Consider the following 23,968-nt stretch of genomic DNA (forward strand, 5'->3'; position numbering starts at 1 on the left):
TTCAAAGCATAAATAAATTTACATCCGTGTCATTTATTCATTCTTATTTAACAACATGGCTGAAAATCCACATTGATCAAGATATGATGAATTGAAAGACACTAACATTTCGAGCACTTTATAGAAATATACTTACACTCATCTCTTCTTTTTAACTAAAAATTGAATTAACTCAAATCATCTTTTTTAAACTGAATAAGATTTCGTTAACATGCAATATTTAAAAACTGATTTATCTCTTAAATAGAAACACCAGAGGAGAGGGATAGAGTATCTGCCAACATCCCTAAACGAAACCCTTTTAATTGCTGCAGTAGTTATAATATCACACTTGGTGCTATGAATCATTTTAATTTCACATATCAGTTTCCATGACATTATGTGGGAAAAAAATATGCTTTACATCACCAAATGTAAATTTTTATAATTTCAATGCATGTTTGACACCCCATTTATAGCTGCAAACTTAATTTCTTTTAATATTTTATAGCCCCAATAATGCGACTTATGAATTAGCAGTTAAATTTAGCCTGAACGTAGCATGTTTATATCAATTGGTTATTTTATTGAAATGAGTAAAATGAAGGATAAGACACATATCTAACCCTATATCTCCAGCAATAAAACTATATTCTGTATATAAATTTTACAAGATCTTATTTTCCCGATACTTTTGTTTTGGAATTGTGTAATAAAGAAAATTATAATATTTTGCATTTTAATATAGAAATTATAGCAAATTATAAATATTTTTTCTCTACTAATTTAAATAAATTTACAGTAATGTCTCTAATCTTTTCCTTATGTACTCTAAATTTTTAACATTTTAATCATTAATATAAGGAACAAAATAATAATATTTTTATCAATTTATTAGTTACTGAAATCTGATTTATCTGCAACCAATGATACAAAATTTAAATTGAAAAAGTTTTGTTAATTTTGCTAATAAGAGACTGTTTAATGTGTGTGTTTTTTTTTTTAACAAATGTCATCTAAAAAACTGAACAGAGTTTCTCCTACAGAACATTTGCATAAGCTGTGTAAATTATCACAAAAGAAACGATCAGCAAAATGGCATTTCCAACAAAACATTTCAAAACTAGTCTTGAAAGGAACATAATGTAATTGTGCAAGTTACATGATGCAAATATACATCTTTCATCTGATTTAATAAGTTGAATGATTTTTTTTTTCGACCAGCTAAAGAAAAGAATTATTTACAAAGAGACATATTATATAAAACATTAAAAAAATTGAGAGCTAAGAGGATTATACAGAAAACTTCAAAATATTCTTTATTAGGAAAAATTAAATTTTATCTTTTCTCAAGAAATGACCACTCTTTGTCATTGATCAAAAGAATATTATAGGAAAGCTGTATCCATTGAATATTATAAATAGAATTAGTAATGTGCAAGTATATCTTTCATTTGATTTGTAATTATAAAAATATAACTTTAGGTAAAATAAATGCTTTTACATGTACTAAAAATACATAAATAATACACTATCTTTTTCCAAATATTTTTGAAAATAAAACTTTAACTTTAAAAAACCATATTCTATCCCACCCTCATATAAAAAGAGAGGCTTTTTTTGCTATTTTAATTAAATTATGAAACTAATATTATAATAATTACTAGATCATTTATATTCTTAAGTATGTTAAAACATTTCAAAATGTTATCCTGGACTGTAAATATAATACCAGTTGAAAATAGTTTGTAATAAATATTTTTGTTAAAAATGTCCTATCCCACCTCCTTCCATCTCCCACAGAAAGTGGGTGTTATATCTATCTGTCTTTTACATTCACCAGATTTTTTTCACATATACCACAGTTTGTAAAGCCATGCTCCAAAATATACGACATGTAATAATACTTCCTAATTAGCTAATTTTTGATAAGCAATTAAAGTATTATGAAATTTGGTAATTAAAATGATAGCACCTATCTTAACACTGATCACCACAGAAAGCCAAAAGATTGCTATACTATACAATTATAGTATGACAACATTTAGGCATTTTAAAAAAATCAAAATATGATACTAAAGAATGAAAGGAAACCTAAAAAATGTTATATGAATAAAACCTTACATCTGATAGAAATTTTGAAGTAACTTTCTAAAAAACAAATTATTTTTGAAATGAAAACACTAGCAAATTGTAGAATACAAAAATCTTCTTTATTTACATTACATTTGCAGATGAGTTTGGCATGAAAAAAAATCAAGCTGCTTCAAAAAGTTATGAATGACAAGAAAAGTAAAACACAAACTATGAATGAAAATGCCCCCAAACAAATTTAAAATACTAATTATTCTAATAATGAAATAAAGTTAAGAAATTATGAGTTATTTTAATTGGGGGAGAAGCTTAGCATAAAAATAAAATCTATCTTATAATTTAAGAAGATTCTGTATCATTTACAACTGACTGTCCCAGCAATATCAGATTTTTGATTTTTTCGAGCAATGCTTCATCCGTGACAATGGCAGATATATTGTGAGACTCCGAGTTCAGGTTAACATCAACAGAGAATTCACTTTCAGTAAAAATCTTTTCCACAGCTGAAAGAGCATCATCTGTAATTAGAATATTATCAGGAAGTTGACAACAAATGGCAAAAGGTGGAGGTATGCAGTGTTCTGGAAGTAAATGACACAATTCTCCAACAGGAACCGTTTCACCCGAATCTACAAGATGTAACTGAATTTCACCATCAGTTGATGTAGCTTTTCCTCTGTGCCATGCATCTTTATATAAAATTGCATAAACTCCCGCTTCCACAGCAGAAACCTTTCCTGTATTCAAAGGATAAGAACTCTTCATGGAATTTTTAAGGCTTTGTAAACTGTCCAGCTGTTCCACCAAATTGAGATATAACTGAATTATCCCAGAACTGATATTAATATAGGATGTCTTTGCACTATACTTTCCAGGTTTTAAATCTGAATTGGAGATTGTCTGACTGACAAGATTCTGTGAAAGCAGACCAAATAAGACATTTTGGCCTGTCAAATATAGATTGACTTGTTTAGGCTTTCCCTTTTCAACAACTTCAATAGACACATCTTTGCCAGTATCTTGCACTCTTGACAAAAGATCTAATATGAAGTTTTTAGCATCTTCTGCTTTTTCAGGAGAACAATATACACCAGCTAATTTGCATTCTACAGCATAAGGTGGAATCTTTTTATGTTCAGGCTCAAGATCGACAACTGAAGATTTATCTACTGTTTTAGTTATGCCAAAATCAATTAGTAATATTGTCAATTCATCTTCATGGATTTCCATTATCTTTCCTCTACACCAAATACCATCCAAATGCACAGCACAAAGATCTGAAACTGAGCATTGTGAGAAACCAAGTTCTTTCTTAGAATAAATGCTCTGAAGGGATTCTCCTAAGGTGGACATAAGCTTTACATGAAGATCATAAGGTATCACAGATAACATCACAGATCCATTGGAAATAACAATATCTGATACATATATATCAACTTTCCCTACCATTTGGTCTTCAGAAACATCAGTAAACACATCTGGAGATGATTCCTCTATTAAATTGAATGATTCTGAAGATGGATTAATACAGAAATCTCCAAGTGCATTTACAACTGAGAGGTCAGCTTCAATTTCATTTGATGCCAAATCAATTTGTGACTCAAATACTGTCTCAGTATTTTGATGTTCAATAAAACTTGCATGATTGTTTAAATTTTTAACACCATCTGCATCAAATAATTCATCAGATCCTTGATCCTGATGTTCAGGCATCTGTTTTATGTCACATTCTGGCCTCTCATCCCATTCACTTTCCTCGACAGAATTATTTTTTGTCAAATTATCAAGCTCATCTGATTCCGCTCTGTGATTTTCAACCTTGTCATCCAGTAAAGCTCCACCTACATCTTCAGTAGAAAGGTTATTGCCTACAGGTATTTCATTTGATTCGATAAATGGCTTTTCTGCTTCTGTATCTTGAAGAGTAGTTGAAGCTTTTGCTACAAAATCCGATTCAGCTGAATCTGACAAATCAATGTCATTTGGCAACTTACAATTATTTACATCCAAATTTGAAGCCTTTTCTGGAGAACTAGAATTTGATAGTACAATGCTTTCTGGAGCACTTTCAGAGTCTAATAATTCACATTCAGGATAGGACACAATATTGTCAACAGAATCAACATCTGAAAATGCCATACTACTTGACAATTTACTTTCATCAGGATCAATTTTTGAAGCTTTCTCAGGGGAACTAGAATTTGACAATGCAGTACTATCAGATGCACTTTCAGCATCTAAAAATTCACATTCTGGAACAGACAGAATCTTTTCAGCAGAACCAACATCTGACGGAGCAGTACTACTTGAAACATTTTCAGCATCAGAAAATTTGTCAAATTCACATTCTGGAACATAGGCAATTTTACTCATAGAATCAAGATCTCCTAATGTTTCATCATCTCCTTGATTAAAATTATCAGTGTTATACTGGTCATGATTAGATTCTTGTAAGGATTCTGGCTGTTTTTCATTTGAATCTGCAACACATGTTTCTATATCACTGCACAGTTCATTATCCATATTTGTATCTGATTCAATATTTTCAACATGTGGAATTTGATCTAACTCTTTATTGTCCAAACACTCTTCCACTTCACTCCTTTCAATGTCTGCCTTTTCTTCTGATTTTGCTATCTCTTCATTTCCAAGGGTGTTCCCAGACGACAAAATGTCATCTGTGCCTCTGTCAATTTCACTCAAAGTAGAATTCTCATGATTTTTCTCTGTATTTTTCTCTGTATCTTTCTCAAACAAATGTATTTCAATAGGATATTTTACAGGATAGGATTTTTTCATCTCGCACACAAAGATACGTCCAGAAACTTCTTTTACATCTTTTGTTTTTATGTTGCTAGGGGAATTAATAATTTTACATTCATGTAACAATAAAGGTAGATGCCACAAATCCTTTGGCAACATATAGAAATTTGTAATTTCAATTTCAGTTTCAATTCCAAAATCAATACATTTTACATAAGCACATTTAGCAGAATCATCAATGCTTAAAATAGATATACGGGACCAGTTGTTGTCTATTTTAACAGCATATAAACTTTTAGGATCAATTTCATGAAATGAAATGCTTTCATTACAATGTTCCTGCAAACACTTTTGAAGATTATCTCTTTCATGAGCAAACTGAACAGGAAGTAAATAAAATATATCTCCAATAATATTTTCAATTGTTGCCTCAAATTTATTGTCAAGGCGATTATTAACAATATATTGAGGAGAAACAAGGCTATTGGCTAAAAGCATATCTACAAGATCCACTTCTCCATATAAAAGATTAGTAGCACATGCACTTGGCATACTGCATAAATGTTTACACAGTTTTATAATGACATTTTCACTATACACATATTCTTCCATTTTCTCTTGCAAGTTTTCACTTTGGTCATTCTCAACTCTAAATCCACTCAAGCAAAATTTAATAGAAAACTGAGGTTCCGAAAAGAACTCGGGTGGAAGTGCACTTATATATTCTGGTTCAACCACTTCAGTATTCCCATAGTCAATGAACTTAACTTTAATGTCATTTCCATCCACAGCTATAACTTGTGCTCTATACCAGCTTTCATCATCCAAGTATTTGGCAGCACAATAATCAAAGCAGTTGATATTGGATAGTCTTTCCTCATTTTCATTACAGAAAATTTGCAATCTCTCCTGAAAGCTAGAGAGCTCATTGTCTATTTCTGTTGGGACACCATATACTGCAATCATGCCATTTTCATTTTCCCAATACTTGACATTAATGGACAGTTCATCTTTATCAGCAAAGGAACGGAGTGGAATGATATTAGATTTGATACTTGTCACTTCAACAAATGTTGTCTGCAAATTTTCTGCTACATTTTCATTCAAATTATCAACAAGTAATTCCTTAAAAGTTTCAGGAGGTGGAATAATTTCATCAGCCAATCCTTTTTGACACAAAATTTCAGCCAAGTCGCCATCACCATGGTACAATCGAACTGCATAAGGCTCACTAAGCTGAAAAACTTCCATATTTAATTCTACTTCATCTATAAAATATTCTTCTAACTTAGCTGTTATTTCATATTCTTTTCCTTCTTTAGCTTGAATAGCATACAGTTTACATTCTATTGCAATGGGTGGTATTTTAATTAATTCAGGAGTGAGAGGTCTCAGATTTTTCAATGAAGAAACCTCAGAATTTCCATAATCTACAAAGAAAACATAAATATTTTCACCTTCAATATCAGTTATAACAGCTCTATACCATGCCCCATCTTCACTGTATTTAGCAACACAAGGCAAGGACACACATGGATCTTCAAGTACATCTGGAATAGATGACTTAGTTTTATCAGATTCACCTTCAGAAGAGTATAAAATTTCAAGTGTTTTCATCACGGTATCCAGTTCTGTGCTGAGCTCCAATGGCATAATATAAAATTTATCATACGAATCAACATAGCTAATTTTTACAGGCATTTTAGAAGAACTTAGCTTACGCTGTGGATAGCTCAAATCTGAAGGCAAAGAATGCAATTGGTCCTCCACTGTTGTTAAGTGATCATCTGCATAAGCCTCCTCAGTTTCAGGGCAAGAGTCAATGATAGCAAGTTCCATATCTATCAAGCTCTGGGCAACATCTTTATCTTCCTTAGATATATTAACAATGGCAGGTATATCCTTGCTGATGAAAGTTATTCCTAAAGGACAATCAAGGACCATATCTTGAAAAGCATCCACAGCTACATCAGACCACTGATCACTAGTAGAGGTTATTCCATTCAACTTGCACCTTATTGCATAGGGAGGAATACCTAATAGTTTTTCATCCATGGGTTTCAGGAGATTCTTATCAACAGAACTGGTATTTCCATAGTCCACAAAAAGAACATCAACAAAAGTTCCTAGAAATTAAAAAAAAAAAAAAAATGAATATATTTATCTTGACAAATATCATTCGTATACTACTAAAAAATACTATCCACTTTTGACATACAGATAATTTGCTGGAATTATTGCATATAAAAGTTTAAAAAAAACATTTATGTATTGTTTTGGTTTAATGATCTAATGATTCCCACTTGCAAAGTGGCAAAAAAAAATTGGTTCAGTTGTTGAGGTTCTGGGACTCAGTTTCATTCTAACTATACCTCTCAAAAAAGAAAGAGGGGATAGGTAGCAACATTGATAACATATCTAGACAGTTGAATTAGTATAGTGGTTGGAGTCGAGAGAAGTACTCCAATAGAATAAGGAGTTGTTCTTAATCTAATGAATCCTTCTCTAAAAAATGAAGGGTAGTAGGCCCAGGCAACTATTTATGACATAGCTAGGGATCATGAGCTTTCATATCACATTCAAATTAGTGAAATATTTTTTTAAAATCAAGTTATAACTGAAGGTTTTTATTTATTTATTTATTTATTTATTTATTTTGCCAGTTATTTTAATTATATGAATGCTAACTCATGACAGATTTTTTTGAAATTGATTTCAAGTTTTTATCAATTAGTATTTATAAAAAGATGATTTATTTTACCAATGACTATATCAGTAAATATCTCACTAATATTAATTACTTTTTATTAGTATTCAGTATTTATCTCCTTTTATACTACTAATAAAAATACAACTAATACTAATTTAACTACGCATCACATATTTCAGCTATAATTCCATTGAAAATAATAACATTGTACTATTTTATACACATTAATATTTATACAATATTAAACAATTGTTAAAAATATTATAAAAAGTTTAAATATGTAAAATACAATGCATTGTATTTACAGTTTCTACATAAAATAAATATTTTCAAAAATTGTTTTAAACAATAATCTCAACTTCAAACAGAGTAATTAATATTCCACGGATCAATACTAATAAAAAATATAAAATTTCTTCTTGTATTTATTTATTCAAAAGAAACACAAATACAATTTTATTCAAAAAAATTATAAAGAAAAAAAGTGCAGGAAGAAAAATTTTTTCCAAAACATTTTGCAAAAGTTTCAAAAAAAATATTAAAAATATTTTTAAAGTTCAGAGAAGTTATTTTCATCGAATAAAAATATGACAAAAACAGTCTCTAAGCAATATGCTGTTTTCACATCATTTATTCATTTTTCTTTTTAAACGAAGTTACATACTTTAAAAATATGCATTCATATGCTTGTAAGACATATGACTTAATATCACAAGCTACATTAAGGCTTTCATCCCCATTTTGTCTTAATAAAAGTAAACAACTAAAATGCCAGACAGCAGGGAGATACTATATATCTCTATCATGTGTTATATATCAAATATTTTATAATATATCAAAACTTCACAGTCAGAAAAAAATACATCTAAATTAAGTGATATATTTTCAGTTTTTATTTTTAATGAAAAAAAAAAAGGTTATAGTTTTCAATTCATTTTCTCGAAATGAATATATAATAACAAAAAAGGAATGGATAAGACTTGCTTCTTTAGCTAATAACAGAGTATCTAAACAGATATTTGTAAATTAAAAGATAGCTGCATGATTGTTGTAAAAAAAACAAAAATGCAAATTTTGACAAAAAAAATATATATATATATTTAATTTTTTTTACTCATATTCTATTAAAAAAATGACTATTTGAAAAACTTGAATAAATGTACTTAAAGAAATAAGTAAAGAAAATTTTAATATAGCATATTGATATACGACAACTTTATATTCATGAAAAGAAGATCAGAATCTTTTTTTCATTATTTATTTGCAAAACAATAGGTTCCTTCTAGTTTCAAATCAATTGGATTTATTTCTAACATTCTTGTTTTCTCAATATCATCTGGAAAAAAATCAAATTTACTAGTATTTAAATGTTCATACACTTTTTTAATCTATGTTGGGTTTTTTTAATGCGATTCATTTGTGAAACTATAGTTATAATTTGAATTCATTTCACAGCTACAAAATATGACACTAATTCACTCTGCCCATGAGTAACTTTTTCAGTGCGATCAAAAATTGAAATATTTCCTAAACGTGGCCAATTATGCACTTTGTAATAAGAATGTTTAAAATTTAAGAATATTTATATAAGAGAATTTAATAGAATTGAGAATTAATTTTGAGAATCTTCCTCTCTCTATCAATAACAAAAATAAAAGAAAATCATAAATTAAAACAATATTTCGAATTTTTTTAAAATTATATAAAGCAAAAAAAAAAAAAAAAAAATCAATGTTTAAATCTTTGTTTGTTTTTGAAAGAATAGAAAATGATTTAATGCAAATAAAACTGGGAAAAAATACAGAAAATCAAAAAAGGTGCTATTTTTTTTAATTATAAATAATCCAAAAAAAAATATATTGGCCAAATGTGATGTACAAAAGTAAACATATTGAAACAAATAAGAAAAGTAAAAAAATCCATGGAAGATAAATTCAAAAAAAAATTTATGAACTCCTTAACAAGTAATACATTTTGCATACATATGACCTATGTCTCATCCCATTAAAAAAAGATTTAGAGATTACTTACCTTGAATATTAATAACTTCAGCTCTATACCAACTATTATCCTCAGGAAACTGAGCACAACAAGCATAGCCAATGCAAGGATTTTGAATAATTGCTGCTGCATTATCAGACTCGCATTGTTTAGACAATTCAGTTGCTAATTCAAACAAAACATCTTCACTAGTTGCTAGTTGAATGAAGAAATCATGAGGTGTATTGACCACAGTGGCATAACCTTCTTGGTAGCCAAGAGGAACATCAGGAGGTAAAAATTTAGGTACTTCTGCAAAAAAAGGTATACATATTATATCTACCATATACAGAAGACGTCAAAAATTCAAATAATAAAAAATAAACCAAATTTAACTTTATCTTTAAACCAAAATCAAATCTAAAAATATTTAATAAAAAACATATTTATGGCTCTGAATAAAAGATGAAATATCAACTACTTTTTTAAAATTAGAAATTTTAAGAACAGCACTAAATTTACAGAATAACATTATTTTATAATTCTAAGTCTAATTAGGTTTTAAGATAAAAATAGCTTTATATAATATTTCTTACGATTTAATATTTCTTTTGCAAAATCAAAACATAAAATTTCTGTAACTGATAGATTCATTTTTTAAAGTTATATTAAATTGAATTAAATATATATACATATGTAATATTATTTGTTGTGAAGCATGATGCAGTTTGAAGACAATGAAGATACTTTTAATTTTGTGACGTCGTTTTATTTCATTTTGAAGAAGCAAGCATATGTACAGGTGATGAGCACACAGAGCGACACAGAAACGGAATGAGGAAAAAAGCTCTTGGACATTTTATCCCTGGTCTTATATAACCTATGATTTTGATAGGGAAAATACTTCTTTTCAGTGCTAATGTATTATGAGATTTCGACAGGGATTTTCGTTATACGGGTGGACAAGGTAGGGGAAACACAGGGAGATTTTAAAAAAGAATTTGCTTGATCAGCAGTATGTTATCTCTTCATGCGTAGTGTCGGAAAGTTAGATTTTAGCTGATTCAACAATTTAACAAAGCTTCTCTTGAATTAATTAAGTAGAGACAGTGGAATTGGATCACGAAATAAGAGAATATTTTAGAATGAAGTTACTATGGGCTAAATTAAGATAAAATCTTGAAAATTAATTAAATTGAAATTAGAGTTAAAATATCATTACATATATATTGCCAATTTTAAGTAGACATGAGATATATTTTCTGTGTGGACTTCAGAGCAAAGGATAATTCATCTTTAAACATTGAACAAGATAGCATAAAATATACTCTTATTGGTATTTAATGATTTGTTTTATTAGTTGAAAGCTTTAGTGAATACATAAATATACAAAAATGACAAAAAGCATAAATGCAAAAATATGGAAAGTCCCAATATTCTTGCTCAAAACAATCAACTCTATACACAAAATATTATACTTTTTTTTGTTATTCACACATTTTTTAATTGTTATGAAAAGTAATTAAGTAACTATGGAATGGTAAAATATAACTAAGTAACACATTTTGTTGAGAATATATGTAGAACTAGCATAATTTTACGTTGAAAATAAAACGGGGAAAAAAGACGAGCTCTTTAGAGTTAAAACATCTAAAAAAGTTTAAAGAACAAAATAAATAAAGAATCCCCATGTGAAGAAAGCAAAAATATTTTAAGTGTTCCTTTAAGGTATATAATTACTACAGTTAAAATCTATTGAGCAAGCAAAAAGAAAAAAAAAAAAAAACCCTATTTGAAAAGGTATAAAAAAAAGAAAATTACTTCTAAGTAAATCATATCTTTATAAAATGTAACATAAGGAAACATCCAAATATATTATCCAAAACAAATAACTGAATACCATAATAATATTGCATTCACTAACTAATGTTTTGTACAATAAAAATGATAAAAAAAAAGAGCAGTTATTTTCTAAAAAACTAATTATACTAATTTTTGATGAGCATTAAAACTTTCAAATACATGAAAATATTGCAAAAGAACATTCAGTACACAAAACATCAGAAGTTCACATATTTCTAAAATTTGTACCATGAATCAAAAATATATGTATCATCATAAAATTCATTTTCCAATTATGAATTAATGTACTTTAAATAAAGTTATTAATAAAAAAATAAAACATTTTGAAAATTTTTTTTATTATATTTTAAGGAACTTTTACATCATAAATATACATTGTAATAATTAGCCTTTGGCGACCAACCGGTTCGCCACTCTTAATGCTCGTTAAAATTTTAATAATTAAATATTTTATTTAACTCCTATTTTAATAGCTTCTTCATAGTATATAATTTATTCATAATATTATAAAGGCCTTCAGCCATAACGTAATATGTGTATCTCTAATTTTCTGTTAGTTCCAGTAGAATTTATGCTTTAAATTAAAGTGGATATGGTTAAACTGCAATCAATATAAGAACATTTTTTACTGAAATGAAGCATTTTTTTAAATATGAGGTCTGAAAACAGAGTTGCTGAATATTTAAACCTTATGGACACTAAAGAATATCTTTCTTAATTTATGTAATATCTCAAGAAGTTTTCAATAAAATTTTCTCAGATTCATCATGAACAGATCAATCAATTAATAATTTTTAGTTATAAATGTATCAAACACTAAGAAAATAAACAGAATTGTTTGAAATAATCGGTTGGAAACGTGTTAAGCCTTCAAAACCAAGTCCGTATAAGTTCAAAATAGAGTTGTGAACAATCAGAAAACAATGTGGATGTGTGAATTTTCAACGCCAATTATGGTAACGCAAATGCGTGAATATTTTTACGCCAGTTGGGGTAACGCTATGCATATTAGAAATTTTTAATTTCCTTTATTCTGTTTTGTTTTAATTCAAAAGTAGTTCAGAATGAATCTGAAAGATCGATTAATTAACAATGTTTAATTTTAAATGCAACAAACATTAAGAAAATAAGTAGAATCGTTTGAAATAATCGGTCAAAAATATGTTAAGCCTATTCTCTTTAGTGCGGAAAAAAAAAAATTGAAGCCTTACTCATTTGGGGTGGGGAAATGAAAAGATTTTTTGGTGGGAAAGTTAGTTTTTATTTAATAATTAAAATTTTAATTACAAATTCAAAAAAAGGGGCCCCTGGTGCACATTCCCGATCTCCAAGGTATGCATGTGCCAAATTTGGTAGCTGTAGGTCGAACGGTCTGGGCTGTAGAGCGCCAACACACACACACATTGAGCTTTATTATAAGTATAGATTAATACTATGGTAGAATAAAATTTTTAAAAGATCCAATGCATTAAAAAATCAATAATATATATATTCATCAATAATATATTTGCATTCATTTCTTTTTCTTAATAAAATTGTATAATTAAAATGCTTGTTCATGATATTTCTGTCACACGAAATATCTAAAAATTGATTTCTTTCTTGAGATTATTGAACACAATACCTTATCAAATATCCAGTGTGTGATTAATATCCATAATGGAGTAGAAAAAGTAGAATATACAATTCTGAATTGTAAATAGTTAAAAATGGTAAAAAAGGGTATTATTTTATACTTAAATTTTTCCCCTACAACCAAATTATATCATCAAAAATAATGTACTATTTAGTGATTTATGAGTGTACCATAAGTCATCATATGCACACTAAATGATTTTTTTACTTTTAAATTATAAATGACTAAACGCAAATAAACAAGAATTGTACCCAAGAAATATAATTTTAAAAATTACTTTTGAATTTTAATTTAAAATTTACTTGTTTAATTAAAAATAGAAGAGAATATTTTTTTAAAAAAAGAAAATATTTATAGAAACAATGAAATGATTTAAGTTTCCATATAATAATGAATGCACAGTTGCAAATTATGCATAAAAGTATTTTTTCAAATTTGTTAAAATTCAGGAAATAATTGTACAACAGCTAAAAGATAAATGATGCTGTAACTTTTTTCCCCCTATAGTAATGCTTTTGAAAGTTAAAGCAGAAATACATGATAGGATTTTTAATTCAGTTTCAAAAAGTCACATAGAGATGCATATCTTCACCGTCAAAACTACATTCGTACCAATTTTATAGTTGTATGTCCAGCAATTTACCAAGTAGAATGTAAATATACAACATTAAACATGCACTTTTATTACTGATAAACACTGAAGGAAGAAATTGAGAAGTTTTCTGATTAGTACGATTAATATTATTACAAGAACTCAAAAATATGCTAAGTTTAAGTCACTTATGTCAAATAAAACATTTTTTTTTTTTTACCAGCAGATAAAGAAGTAGAAGTATCCTCATGAAAACCAAAGAGAAGATCACTAAGATTCACTTCTTCTCCATCTTTTTCAAAAAGCAGAGTCATAATGTAAGTGTCATTTATAACACCTTCTACTTTAGCAGTTATTTCTTCAGCTTCTTCTACAGCTGCCTGGAACTCTTCCGTTTTATTGCTATCACAGTTGGGAGGAGCTCTTGAAAGTCGACATTCAAAACATAAAGGAGGAATTGTAAGAAACTCTGGAAGAATTGCAGCTAACTAAAATTAAATAAAAAATTGGGTAAAATAAGGATAAAATTAAGCTCTTTTGCAAAAAACAATTTGATACCAAGTCATTTTCAATAATTTAACATTATCAGTTTTTATTTAAAATTAAAAACACCCCATTACATTATATTTATGTTTTCACATTATATTTAATATAAAATTATTTAAAATATGAACTGACTCAAGAATAAAGTTCATATAAATCAAATAATATTTTTATAATCCATCCTAATCATCTCAATCCCTGCAAGGGAAGATTCTGCATTTCCTTCCCTCTTCAATGAATCTTTAGTAATAATTCATTATTTACAATAATAAATCTAAGATGCAAGTAAATAGAATTTTAAACAGTGCAAAATTTTAATATTCTGTCTAATAATAAACGAGAATGCATGTGAGTGTCTGTTGTTCTACAGGGCAGATTATTTTACATAAAGCTATCAAATTTGACATGAATATATTTTAGAGGTTGGGAATTTGAATCCCCAAATTATTTTTTTTAATTTTAATTATAAATTAAGCAAGAATAGAAATCACTACACAAAAGTATTTTAATGCCATTCTAAAATTCATAAAATTATTCTTTTAAGGCCAATAATTTTTCACTTGTTTTAATATTTTTAAGCAAAACATAACTTTTTAATAACATCCATTTAACACATAAAAAAATTGTATTACTATAAAAATTCAAAATATTTTCTTTTAAAAGATACAAATTTAATTAATGTACCATTCCCCCCCCCCACACACACACACAAGTTTTGATTTCTCATTTAATAAAAAAACATTTTTTGCATAATTTTTTTCATTAAAATGTCATCCTATATTTTGTATTAAAAATTAAGAAATGAATATTATACATTTTTTCTGGCACAGTTTGCTTTCACATTTTACTTCATTCAATGCATTGCATGATTTTTTTAGCTGATTTTACTAAGATAATAACACTGAAACTACCAAAAAAGGACAAAACGACAGTTCCAATTTATCGGTGAAATGTCAGCAAATTTAGTATTAAGACAAAATTGATTTGCTGAATAAAAACACTGTTTTTTTTAACATTTATTTTTAATTTTTCATTAACAAATATTTGGCAAAAAAAATCCTATGTCTGATTGTACTAACTGATGCATTTTAAATCCTGCTTAGCTAAAAGAAAAAGAATTCTGAATATTAGCAATTTGCCTTGACAATCTATAAGTACATTCTAATGAATTAGTAAAACAAATAGCATAATGTGAAACAGCAATATATAGAAATTTAATTTAGCTGAACAATTTATAAAAAGCATACTAAGCATATCTAACAAATGTATTTATATAAACATAAGAATATACCTGATTTAATGAAGTTTCTTCTGAATTCCCATAATCTATAAAGAAGACTTCATACTTCTCCAACTCGCAGGATTTTATTTGGGCTCTGTACCATGATTCATCATCTGAATATTTTGCCATACAGTAAGCCCCAGGTGTCAAGGCAGCTGCATTAATAGGATGAGCTCCATTATTCATGTACTGACTTTCAATATCAGACATCAATTTTTCTAGAAGTTCAGATTCATCCACAAGTTGGCACCAAAATTTGAAAGGGCTCTCAGCAAAAGAGACAGTAACCGATAACAACTGTCCAGAAACAAAAGTCATCTCTCGTTTCAAAAGTAATGCCATAGGCTGTGATTTTATAGCTTTTACTGTCTGGGGTAAAATTTGCTGCTCTTTTAAAGGGACATCAAGGGCAGCAAGGCCATCATTGGCAAGCTTTTGAGCAACATTTTCTTTATTGCAAGTCATATCAACCAGATAAGAATCTTCCAATTTAGAAATAAATCTACACTGTACATCTCCTTCAAAGTATTGGCCCAGTTTATCATTCACAGCCCATGCTTTTCCAGGAGGTTTAATTCCTTTTAAACGACATTTGATAGCCTGAATTGGCAACAGTGTGAAATCCTGAGTAATAGAACGGATTTTTTTCCTATCAACAATTTCCTTATTACCATAATCTACATACAATATATCCAATGAGTTCTTTTCTACTTTTTTAATTTCACCTCTATACCATACAGAATCTAAAGAAAACTGGCAAACACATATCATTCCAGGGTGAGGTCTATCAATCATTGCTTCTGCAATCGAAACTTTTTCATAATATTCCTGCATTTTAAACATCATTTTTTTAAAATCCTCTTCAGAAGATTTCAGTTGGCAAAATACCTCTCCAGGATTTAGACCAAAGGTAACAGTCACATTTTCAAGTGAGCCAAGGTTAACAACGGGTACAGGAAAAGTTAAATTGCTTGATACAGTGTGAGAATTCATAACAATTATTTTACTTGCATCTTCTAAACGTCCATGACCTAAAGACACAAATTCTTTGTTGAGAACATCATCTTGTAATTTACCAATACTTACTAAATTTACAGCATAAGTACCATTTTCATCTGATTCCACAAACTGGGCAACAAATGATTTTTCAAGGGTCATCTCTCTAAAAGTTTCAATGTCTTCATCACTCCAACTACCACTTTTTGGAGATACATTATATGATTTGCAACGTATGGCTTGAGGGGGGAGGTTGAAAAATTCTCTTTGTAATTCCTTTATCTTTGAAATAGGTACAGTATCGGTATTTCCATAATCAATAAAATAAACATTACAAGTTTCTGGACCAATTTCTTTAATCTGTGCCCGATACCAGGATTCATCTTCTTGAAACATTGCACAACATGGAGAATCAACAGCAAGGTCATGCACTTTCATTTCATTGTCATTCAAATTGCAGTATGTATCCTCAATACTTTTCATCATAATTTGAAGTTTAGTACTTTCTTCTTCTACCTGGCAATAAAATTCACTAGGACTTACTACATGAGAAACATAAACATTTCTATATGCTTTGGGAGGAATAGATGTAACATCAAATGCCTTTCCGTATGATCGAGTCTCTTTTCTGTCCTCTTTGACAGGAGAAGAAAATGACCTTTCACTCTTATCAAAAGGCTGTTTATTTCTTGGTGGTCTTACTGAATCAAATTTTGCAGAGTTCTGATTGGCACTTCGAGATTGCCTGGATTCATTATTTACAGGAATAGCTTCTTTCTTCGTAACGTGTTCTTGAAATCCTCTGAGACCAGCACCTACAAAAAATAAATGTTTATAATAATAATAATGGTATAGAATAATATAATATAAATAAAACACTAATTTTCAAACAAACAAATTTAATTGCATTGTAATTTTAAACAAATTTAAAGCAAAATTAAAATAATTTTATAATACATCACAACAATATAAGACTAAGAAGAAATTTAAATACTAAAAAAAATTTACAACACATACTTTTTAGAAAAAATAAAGAAAAGCAAGGAATATACAAAACAGAATTCTTAATTCAAGCTGCAAAACTCAGTGTAAAGGTTTAATCATTATTCCTGTTCACTGATATCTGAAACTGAAATACTTTACATACTTTTCACAAAAATATCAAATATTCATCAAAATTTTCAAAATGACTCTTGATATTCATATTTGTAATCAATATTACTGAAGATATGTCTAGTTTTAAAAATTCTCTAATTAAAAAATAAAGGTAATAAAATATATAAGAACCTAATCAAATACACTTAAAAAATGCTACTATTATCCTAATATTTTATTATTCATAAAATTTATATTTTTATAAATATATTTATTTGGCAACTAGGAAATAAAGTCTCAACTCAGCTGCTTACAGTTCCTTTCTCAGACAAGCAGCCATAGGCAGCTGCCTAACTGACAATCTGCCATCACTTATAGCTACCAAATTTACATAAATATAGATAAAAATATATACTTCAGAGTGAATTTTTTAAAATTTTAATAAAGAATGAAACAAAATTTTGACACTCTTTTGTCAATTTCTATAAATTTTATCCCATAAAAATGATTTTCACATCTCTTGAAATTTAAAAAAATGTCTTTTTAAGTAACTCAAGTAATTGTCTTTTTTAAGTTAAGTGACCTAATTTTCTCTCTATTTTTAATGAAATTTTTAAAACAATTTATGCATAATTTACTTTTCATCATTGTAATGAAATTTAAATTTCTATCGCTTACACAAATATTTAACATTCAACAAAGGAAGATAAAAACAAAATTAAAATCATACCCAATGATTTTACTTTCATTCTTTTATCAATTTTTCTATGAAATTTCTTAATCAAGTTTTCTAAAATAAGAAATATATCCAATACACCTAAAGATTAAAATTATAGCATGATGAAGATTTACAGAATCTTTAATTCTTTTTAATGTTGCTGGACGAAAAATGCATCATAATCTTTTAATATTATGTTTATATTAATGACATTTAATTAAACAATAAAAAGTCAGTTTGTTAAATAACTAAAAAAAATGCATGGATTAAATATTTTACCAGTTTAAAGATTAAAATATGTTTGTTAAGTTAAGACAGGAATATTATTAAGAATTTCAATTAAAATTATATAAAATCACTATCTTTAGAAAAGAAGTTGATTACCAAAGGCAGCTATTAATAAATACAATTAAAATAATAATTTTAAAATGCTAAAAGCATCTGAAATTTTTCTGTAATATTATTACATTATTTAAATGTTATCTTTACATAAACACCCCAAACCTATCTTTATGCACAAGGACAACATAAATCTTTTTTAAAAAATAGAAAACCCTTCTTGATTTTCTTAACTTAAAAAAAAAAAAAAAAAAAAAAAATGCATTTTTCAAGGGGGGGGAAAAAGCTGACAAACACAATGATCTATGAAATATTCAATTAAATTTAGAAAATAAGAGGAAGATGAAATGATTATCATATTTTTAAACATGGGTCTTACTTGTATTATTGAAGACTTTCATTAAATGCTTGGAAAATTCATTCCCAATAACAGTAGATTTATATTTGTGCCAGTTTTAAATGGTATTTGCATGATTATCTTACTTTTTTTTTCAATCTTATTTTAGTTCACTTCTAGGTCAATGGACCTGTATTGAGCAAAATAGTTTGTCTTTTCAGATATTCATTTCTAGCACATTAATTACAGTTTATGCTATATTTAAAAGTAAGAAACATAAATCATTAACACAGCCAATTTATTAAATAAGTTACTTAAAATAAAAACTGACAAGTATATTTCTTGGAAATTTTTGAAATAGACCTTTTAAATAATAAACTTTATATTTAATTGTTCATATTCAAGAAAATTAACCACATAAAATAAATAACATTTTTACTTGTGCTAGAATTTTAATACAGGAAAGAAAGAATTATTTGAAAAGTTTATGCCTAATCTTTCACATTCAATACAGATATTTACTATCAAAACCTTAATCATGTAGAACTTTCTTTTTTTTTATCTCAAACATTATTTTAAAAGCAATTCAAATAGTCCACTGAAAAAATATATCAAATCTAACATAACCATCTCCAAAATCAGTCTAACTAAATTAATTTACTTCTTTTTTTCATTAAAGCACCTACCTTACTTGGAAATCCCTACTTTATATTTTCACCATCATCTTTAATAATAGAGTTAACATAACTTATAAATTCATTTTGCTATTTCACTGGGAAAACAATAAACAAACAGTATAGTTAATTTAAAATAAAGTTTGATATGTTTAGCAAATAAAAATAATTAGTATTATTTTATACTAATATTATATTAATTAATATTATATTATTATTATAATTATAAAAGTAAAATTTTGTTAGAACAAAATTTCAAACATCAAAAAGAAAATTACCATGTATGGAGCGTGGAACAACTGTCTCATGCTGTCGTAATAGTTCTAAAATAGCAACATTTCCATTGAAATCTTCAGTGAGAGTTATCAACCACTTCCTATTTTCTTCTCTGACCATCTTTGCTTGAATAGAGTTTTCTACCATAAGACTTTGTAACTTTTCAATAGGTGTTGCAGGTGGGTATGAAACCAATCCACATTCAACGCCAAACTGAGGATAACTTATAAATTTCTTTTCCATGGGATGAATATCAGAAAGTGGAATAGTTTCCTTATTTCCATAATCAACAAAAGCCACATCACAGCTATTACCAGCCGCTTTTTCAACCCTGGCTCGATAGAAGCCATTGTCCATGCTAAATTTCGCACAAACAAAATCCCCAGCTTTTGGTTTGAAAGAAGTATTTCGAGCATTTGCATAGAGTTCATTTATTTCAATTTGCATTTCTTCCAATTTTTTTAAGCTCAGTTTTTCAAACTGAGCAAAAAATGAAGAGGGGGAACTGAAATAAGTAATATAAAGTTGTTCAACATCAGAAACAGGTACAGAAGGGATAGTTGACAATTTTGGCATAAGTTTTTCATTGACTGAAGTAGATGAATTTTTATCTTTGAGAGTCAAGGCATAACTTTGATCATCTGTAATTGAATGGACATGTGCTACCAAATTTTCACCAGCAGTTAATTCCTCAAACATGTCAAACATGCTATCTTTCTGGCTAGAATCTGAAGGTAATTCAACACCATATAAACAACACTTATAAGCCTGGATGGGAAGCTTCATTAAATCAGGCTTCATCCTACGAACATCTCTTAAAGATGCATTGTCGTAATTACCATAATCAACAAAAAATACTTCAATATCGTTCTCATGACTCACTTTCACAATCTGTGCTCGATACCAGGCAAGATCTTCCGAGAACTTTACACAAACAGGTAAATTAGGGACACAATCAACAAGCGATAAAGGCTCGAGTTCACATCCAGAATTAAGAACATTTGACAAATTATCTAACTGATCTTTAAATTGAAGAAGCTGACAGTAAAATTCAGTTATATCATTAGTATAGCTTACTGTGACATCATATGTAGTATTGACATTCAGTTTTTGACGTTGATAACTCAATACCTGAGGCATTGTAGGAGGGAAATGCCTTTGCATCAAGGACTGCTGTGCATGTGGTGCCAAACGAACAATATGAACCATGTTAGTTGTTGAACCACTGTGGCCTACAACATGACACTCAAGAAGTCCACAATTAATAATGCGACGAAATTCTTCCACACTAATATCATCTTTAGGTAAAGAACAACAAATTGCTTGGGCAGGAAGAGCAAGATAACGATTTGGTATTGCTCTCAATTCTTTATAAAGCTTTGGTTCACAATATCCGTAATCAACAAAGAACACAGAATACTGGTTATGAGTAATTGATTTAATTGTGGCTCGGCAGAACATATGGCTACCAGAAAATACAGCTAGACAAGGAGTTTCAAGCTGTGGTGAATTAACAGGAACAAAACTTTCTGTAGAAGTATATGCTCTGATTTCATCCATCAATTTATTTAATTCCACTTCAGCTGCTGCAAGCTGCACATAGAATTTATATGGATTATCTGAACATGCAACTTTAACAAGATGAGTAGTATTCCGATCTAAAATGTTCATTTTGTAATTAAAAACAGGACGTATAGGTTGCTGAGGGGGTACTTCTGGCTTGATATATGCAAGCCCACTGTTTATAAGCCTTTGAACAAATGGTTCTTTTTCACCTTTTTTTGCAATTCTCACAATTGGTACTTCCCCATAATTAGAAACAACAAAACAAGAAACAGTTTGATAAAGTAACTGTGATTCACAAAATCTAACAGCATCGAGAGACCATTCTTCAAAAGCCGGTCGAACGTCAGCTAATATACATTCGATAGCTTGTCCTTTATTTTGACATAAATTAGCATCCAGCTTTCTCAATTCCTCAATAGATACTCTTTCTTCATTTCCATAATCTATCAATTGCACTGTAAGTTCAGAGAAATTGATAACATTTAGAACACGAGCACGTACCCATGCCCGTCTGCCTTTGGAAAATACAGCACATACAGCACCAACAGGAACTTGGTTACAATTCAGAAATCCTGATGAATTCGCCAAATCACTGCCCGTTTTACTTAAATGGTTTTCGAGGGCTTTTAAAGTATCAACAGCAGTGACAGGCAAAGCCCAAAATTTTAGAAATGCGCCATCACCTTTCACGAAAGTGATAATAGCATCTTTTGGTGTCGATTGTCTAATCAGGGCCATGATTCCCGAATATTAACTTTAACAAAAATTATAGCAATATAATTTGCAGAAGATAATCACATGTCACACATAATAAAAATATTAAGGGCAACCACACGACACACACAAAAAAAACCGATAAGTTTCTATTCAACAGATAACAGTCACAGTTATAAGAACAGAAATGATTTAAAAAAAAAAAAAACTCTCAAAAGTCATAAAAATTCAAAAGCATTGGTTCAAAATTTATTCAAAAAAATGAATGTATTACGACGTAAAATTTTAACAATGCACAAATTTTTCATAGCTTTTAATCATTTAAGAAAATTAATTAATCATAGCGACGTCACAACCTTTATACTAAAAATATTTTGAGCCCTGAAATAAATAAAGCATTGTTATGTCTGATATCGTTTCTTTCAATATATTTATGAAATAAAGTAGTTTCCTATTATTTAAGAGAAGAATTACGATCCCCATTGTAGGGGAGTTAATAAAATCTTGATTCTGTGCGTAAGCTCCTTGCATTGTTTACACCAATGGGACGGATCGCGGTAAAAGTGATATTTTGTGAGGGAATCATATATCATACAATCATTCAATTTTTTTTTGTCGGTAGTGAAAAATTTATTAAGCTTTATAAACTGTAGGAAACTGCCTCAGAAACATAAAGAGTATATTCTTATTTAATCTTATAATTTAAAAACATTGCTTCCCATTTATTTCGTAGAGTATGCATTTATGGACAGCAACAGAATCGAAAATACGATGCACCGCTAATTTATAGAAAATTTTGTACTTCCATATTACAATTAAACTAATGTCATTATAATTTTTTAAATTTTGTTTGAAAATAGAAGAAAAGAAATTTAATTTTTTGTTTGAGAGACAAAAAAAAAAAAAAAGCTCTCACATGAATTTTCATGTAAAGAATCCAATCGAATTGTATTTTTCCCTGAAAAACAAATACATAGTAGCAATAAGAATTAGAGGACCGAAATAAAAAGTACTATTTTAAAAATGTTTTCTGCGATTTCAAATCGTTTCATTATGGTTGAATTAAAAAAAAAAAAAAAAGATGAAAATTAAATTTGAAGTTATCATCTTGTCCTAATTAACCAGTTTTAAAATAGGATCCCCCCCCCTTGAATTCTGAATGATAAGCATATAAACATTTTTCGACACCTCTGTGAGTTTCAGCAAAATTGAATTTTTTTTAAAACTGGATAATGCTAATAGTAATATGAAATTTTTACCAGAAATTCCCTTCTATATATTACGTAATTCAGTGGAAATCCAGAAATTTCATGCAAATCATAAATAAACTCAATACTTGACTCAAATAGCTACACTTAAATAAAAATAAAAAATATTTTTCCAACTGTGCATTTTTTTAAATTTATTCCACATTTAATTAAATATTACCATTATATTTTAATGCTTACGAATTTTTAATTTAAATTTTCCACTAATATTTATATCTTTTTATAAACGCAAAAAACCAATTTTAAAAATTTCACCCTTCCTTTTACCTTTATCATGTAATATATCTGGATGCAGACGTAGACATCTATTTTGGTATTTGGATAGAAAACAACAATTTAATAGCCAAATAGATAAAATTTGATACAGATATTCAATATCAAAAGTGTAGATATCTAAAAAATTTGAAACGAAAGCTGTTCAAAGAATTAGCGTCTTTCAGAATGGAGTTTTACAAGCATGTAAATGTGATAATTCAAAAATGCAATTTTTGAAATATGAAATTTAATTTAGGATCTTGTAACTACCATTGTAGTTCTTTTTCA

At 28.3% G+C, this 23,968-nt stretch overlaps 1 protein-coding gene across 1 annotated transcript; it reads right to left on the reverse strand.

Moving 5' to 3' along the window:
• Positions 1-2,170: 2,170 nt before the first annotated feature.
• LOC129962657 (maternal protein tudor-like) lies at positions 2,171-22,294 on the reverse strand. The gene is made up of 5 exons (XM_056076545.1): positions 19,880-22,294; positions 15,452-17,253; positions 13,838-14,105; positions 9,578-9,838; positions 2,171-6,962 (listed from the first exon to the last, which is right to left on the reverse strand). The coding sequence occupies exons 1-5, from the start codon at positions 22,179-22,181 to the stop codon at positions 2,413-2,415; spliced, it is 9,183 nt and encodes a 3,060-aa protein (XP_055932520.1). The 5' UTR covers positions 22,182-22,294; the 3' UTR covers positions 2,171-2,412.
• Between the last annotated feature and the right edge of the window lie 1,674 nt (positions 22,295-23,968).

Source organism: Argiope bruennichi, chromosome 3 (genome assembly GCF_947563725.1).
Source record: "Argiope bruennichi chromosome 3, qqArgBrue1.1, whole genome shotgun sequence".
Taxonomy (NCBI): Eukaryota; Metazoa; Arthropoda; class Arachnida; order Araneae; family Araneidae; genus Argiope; species Argiope bruennichi.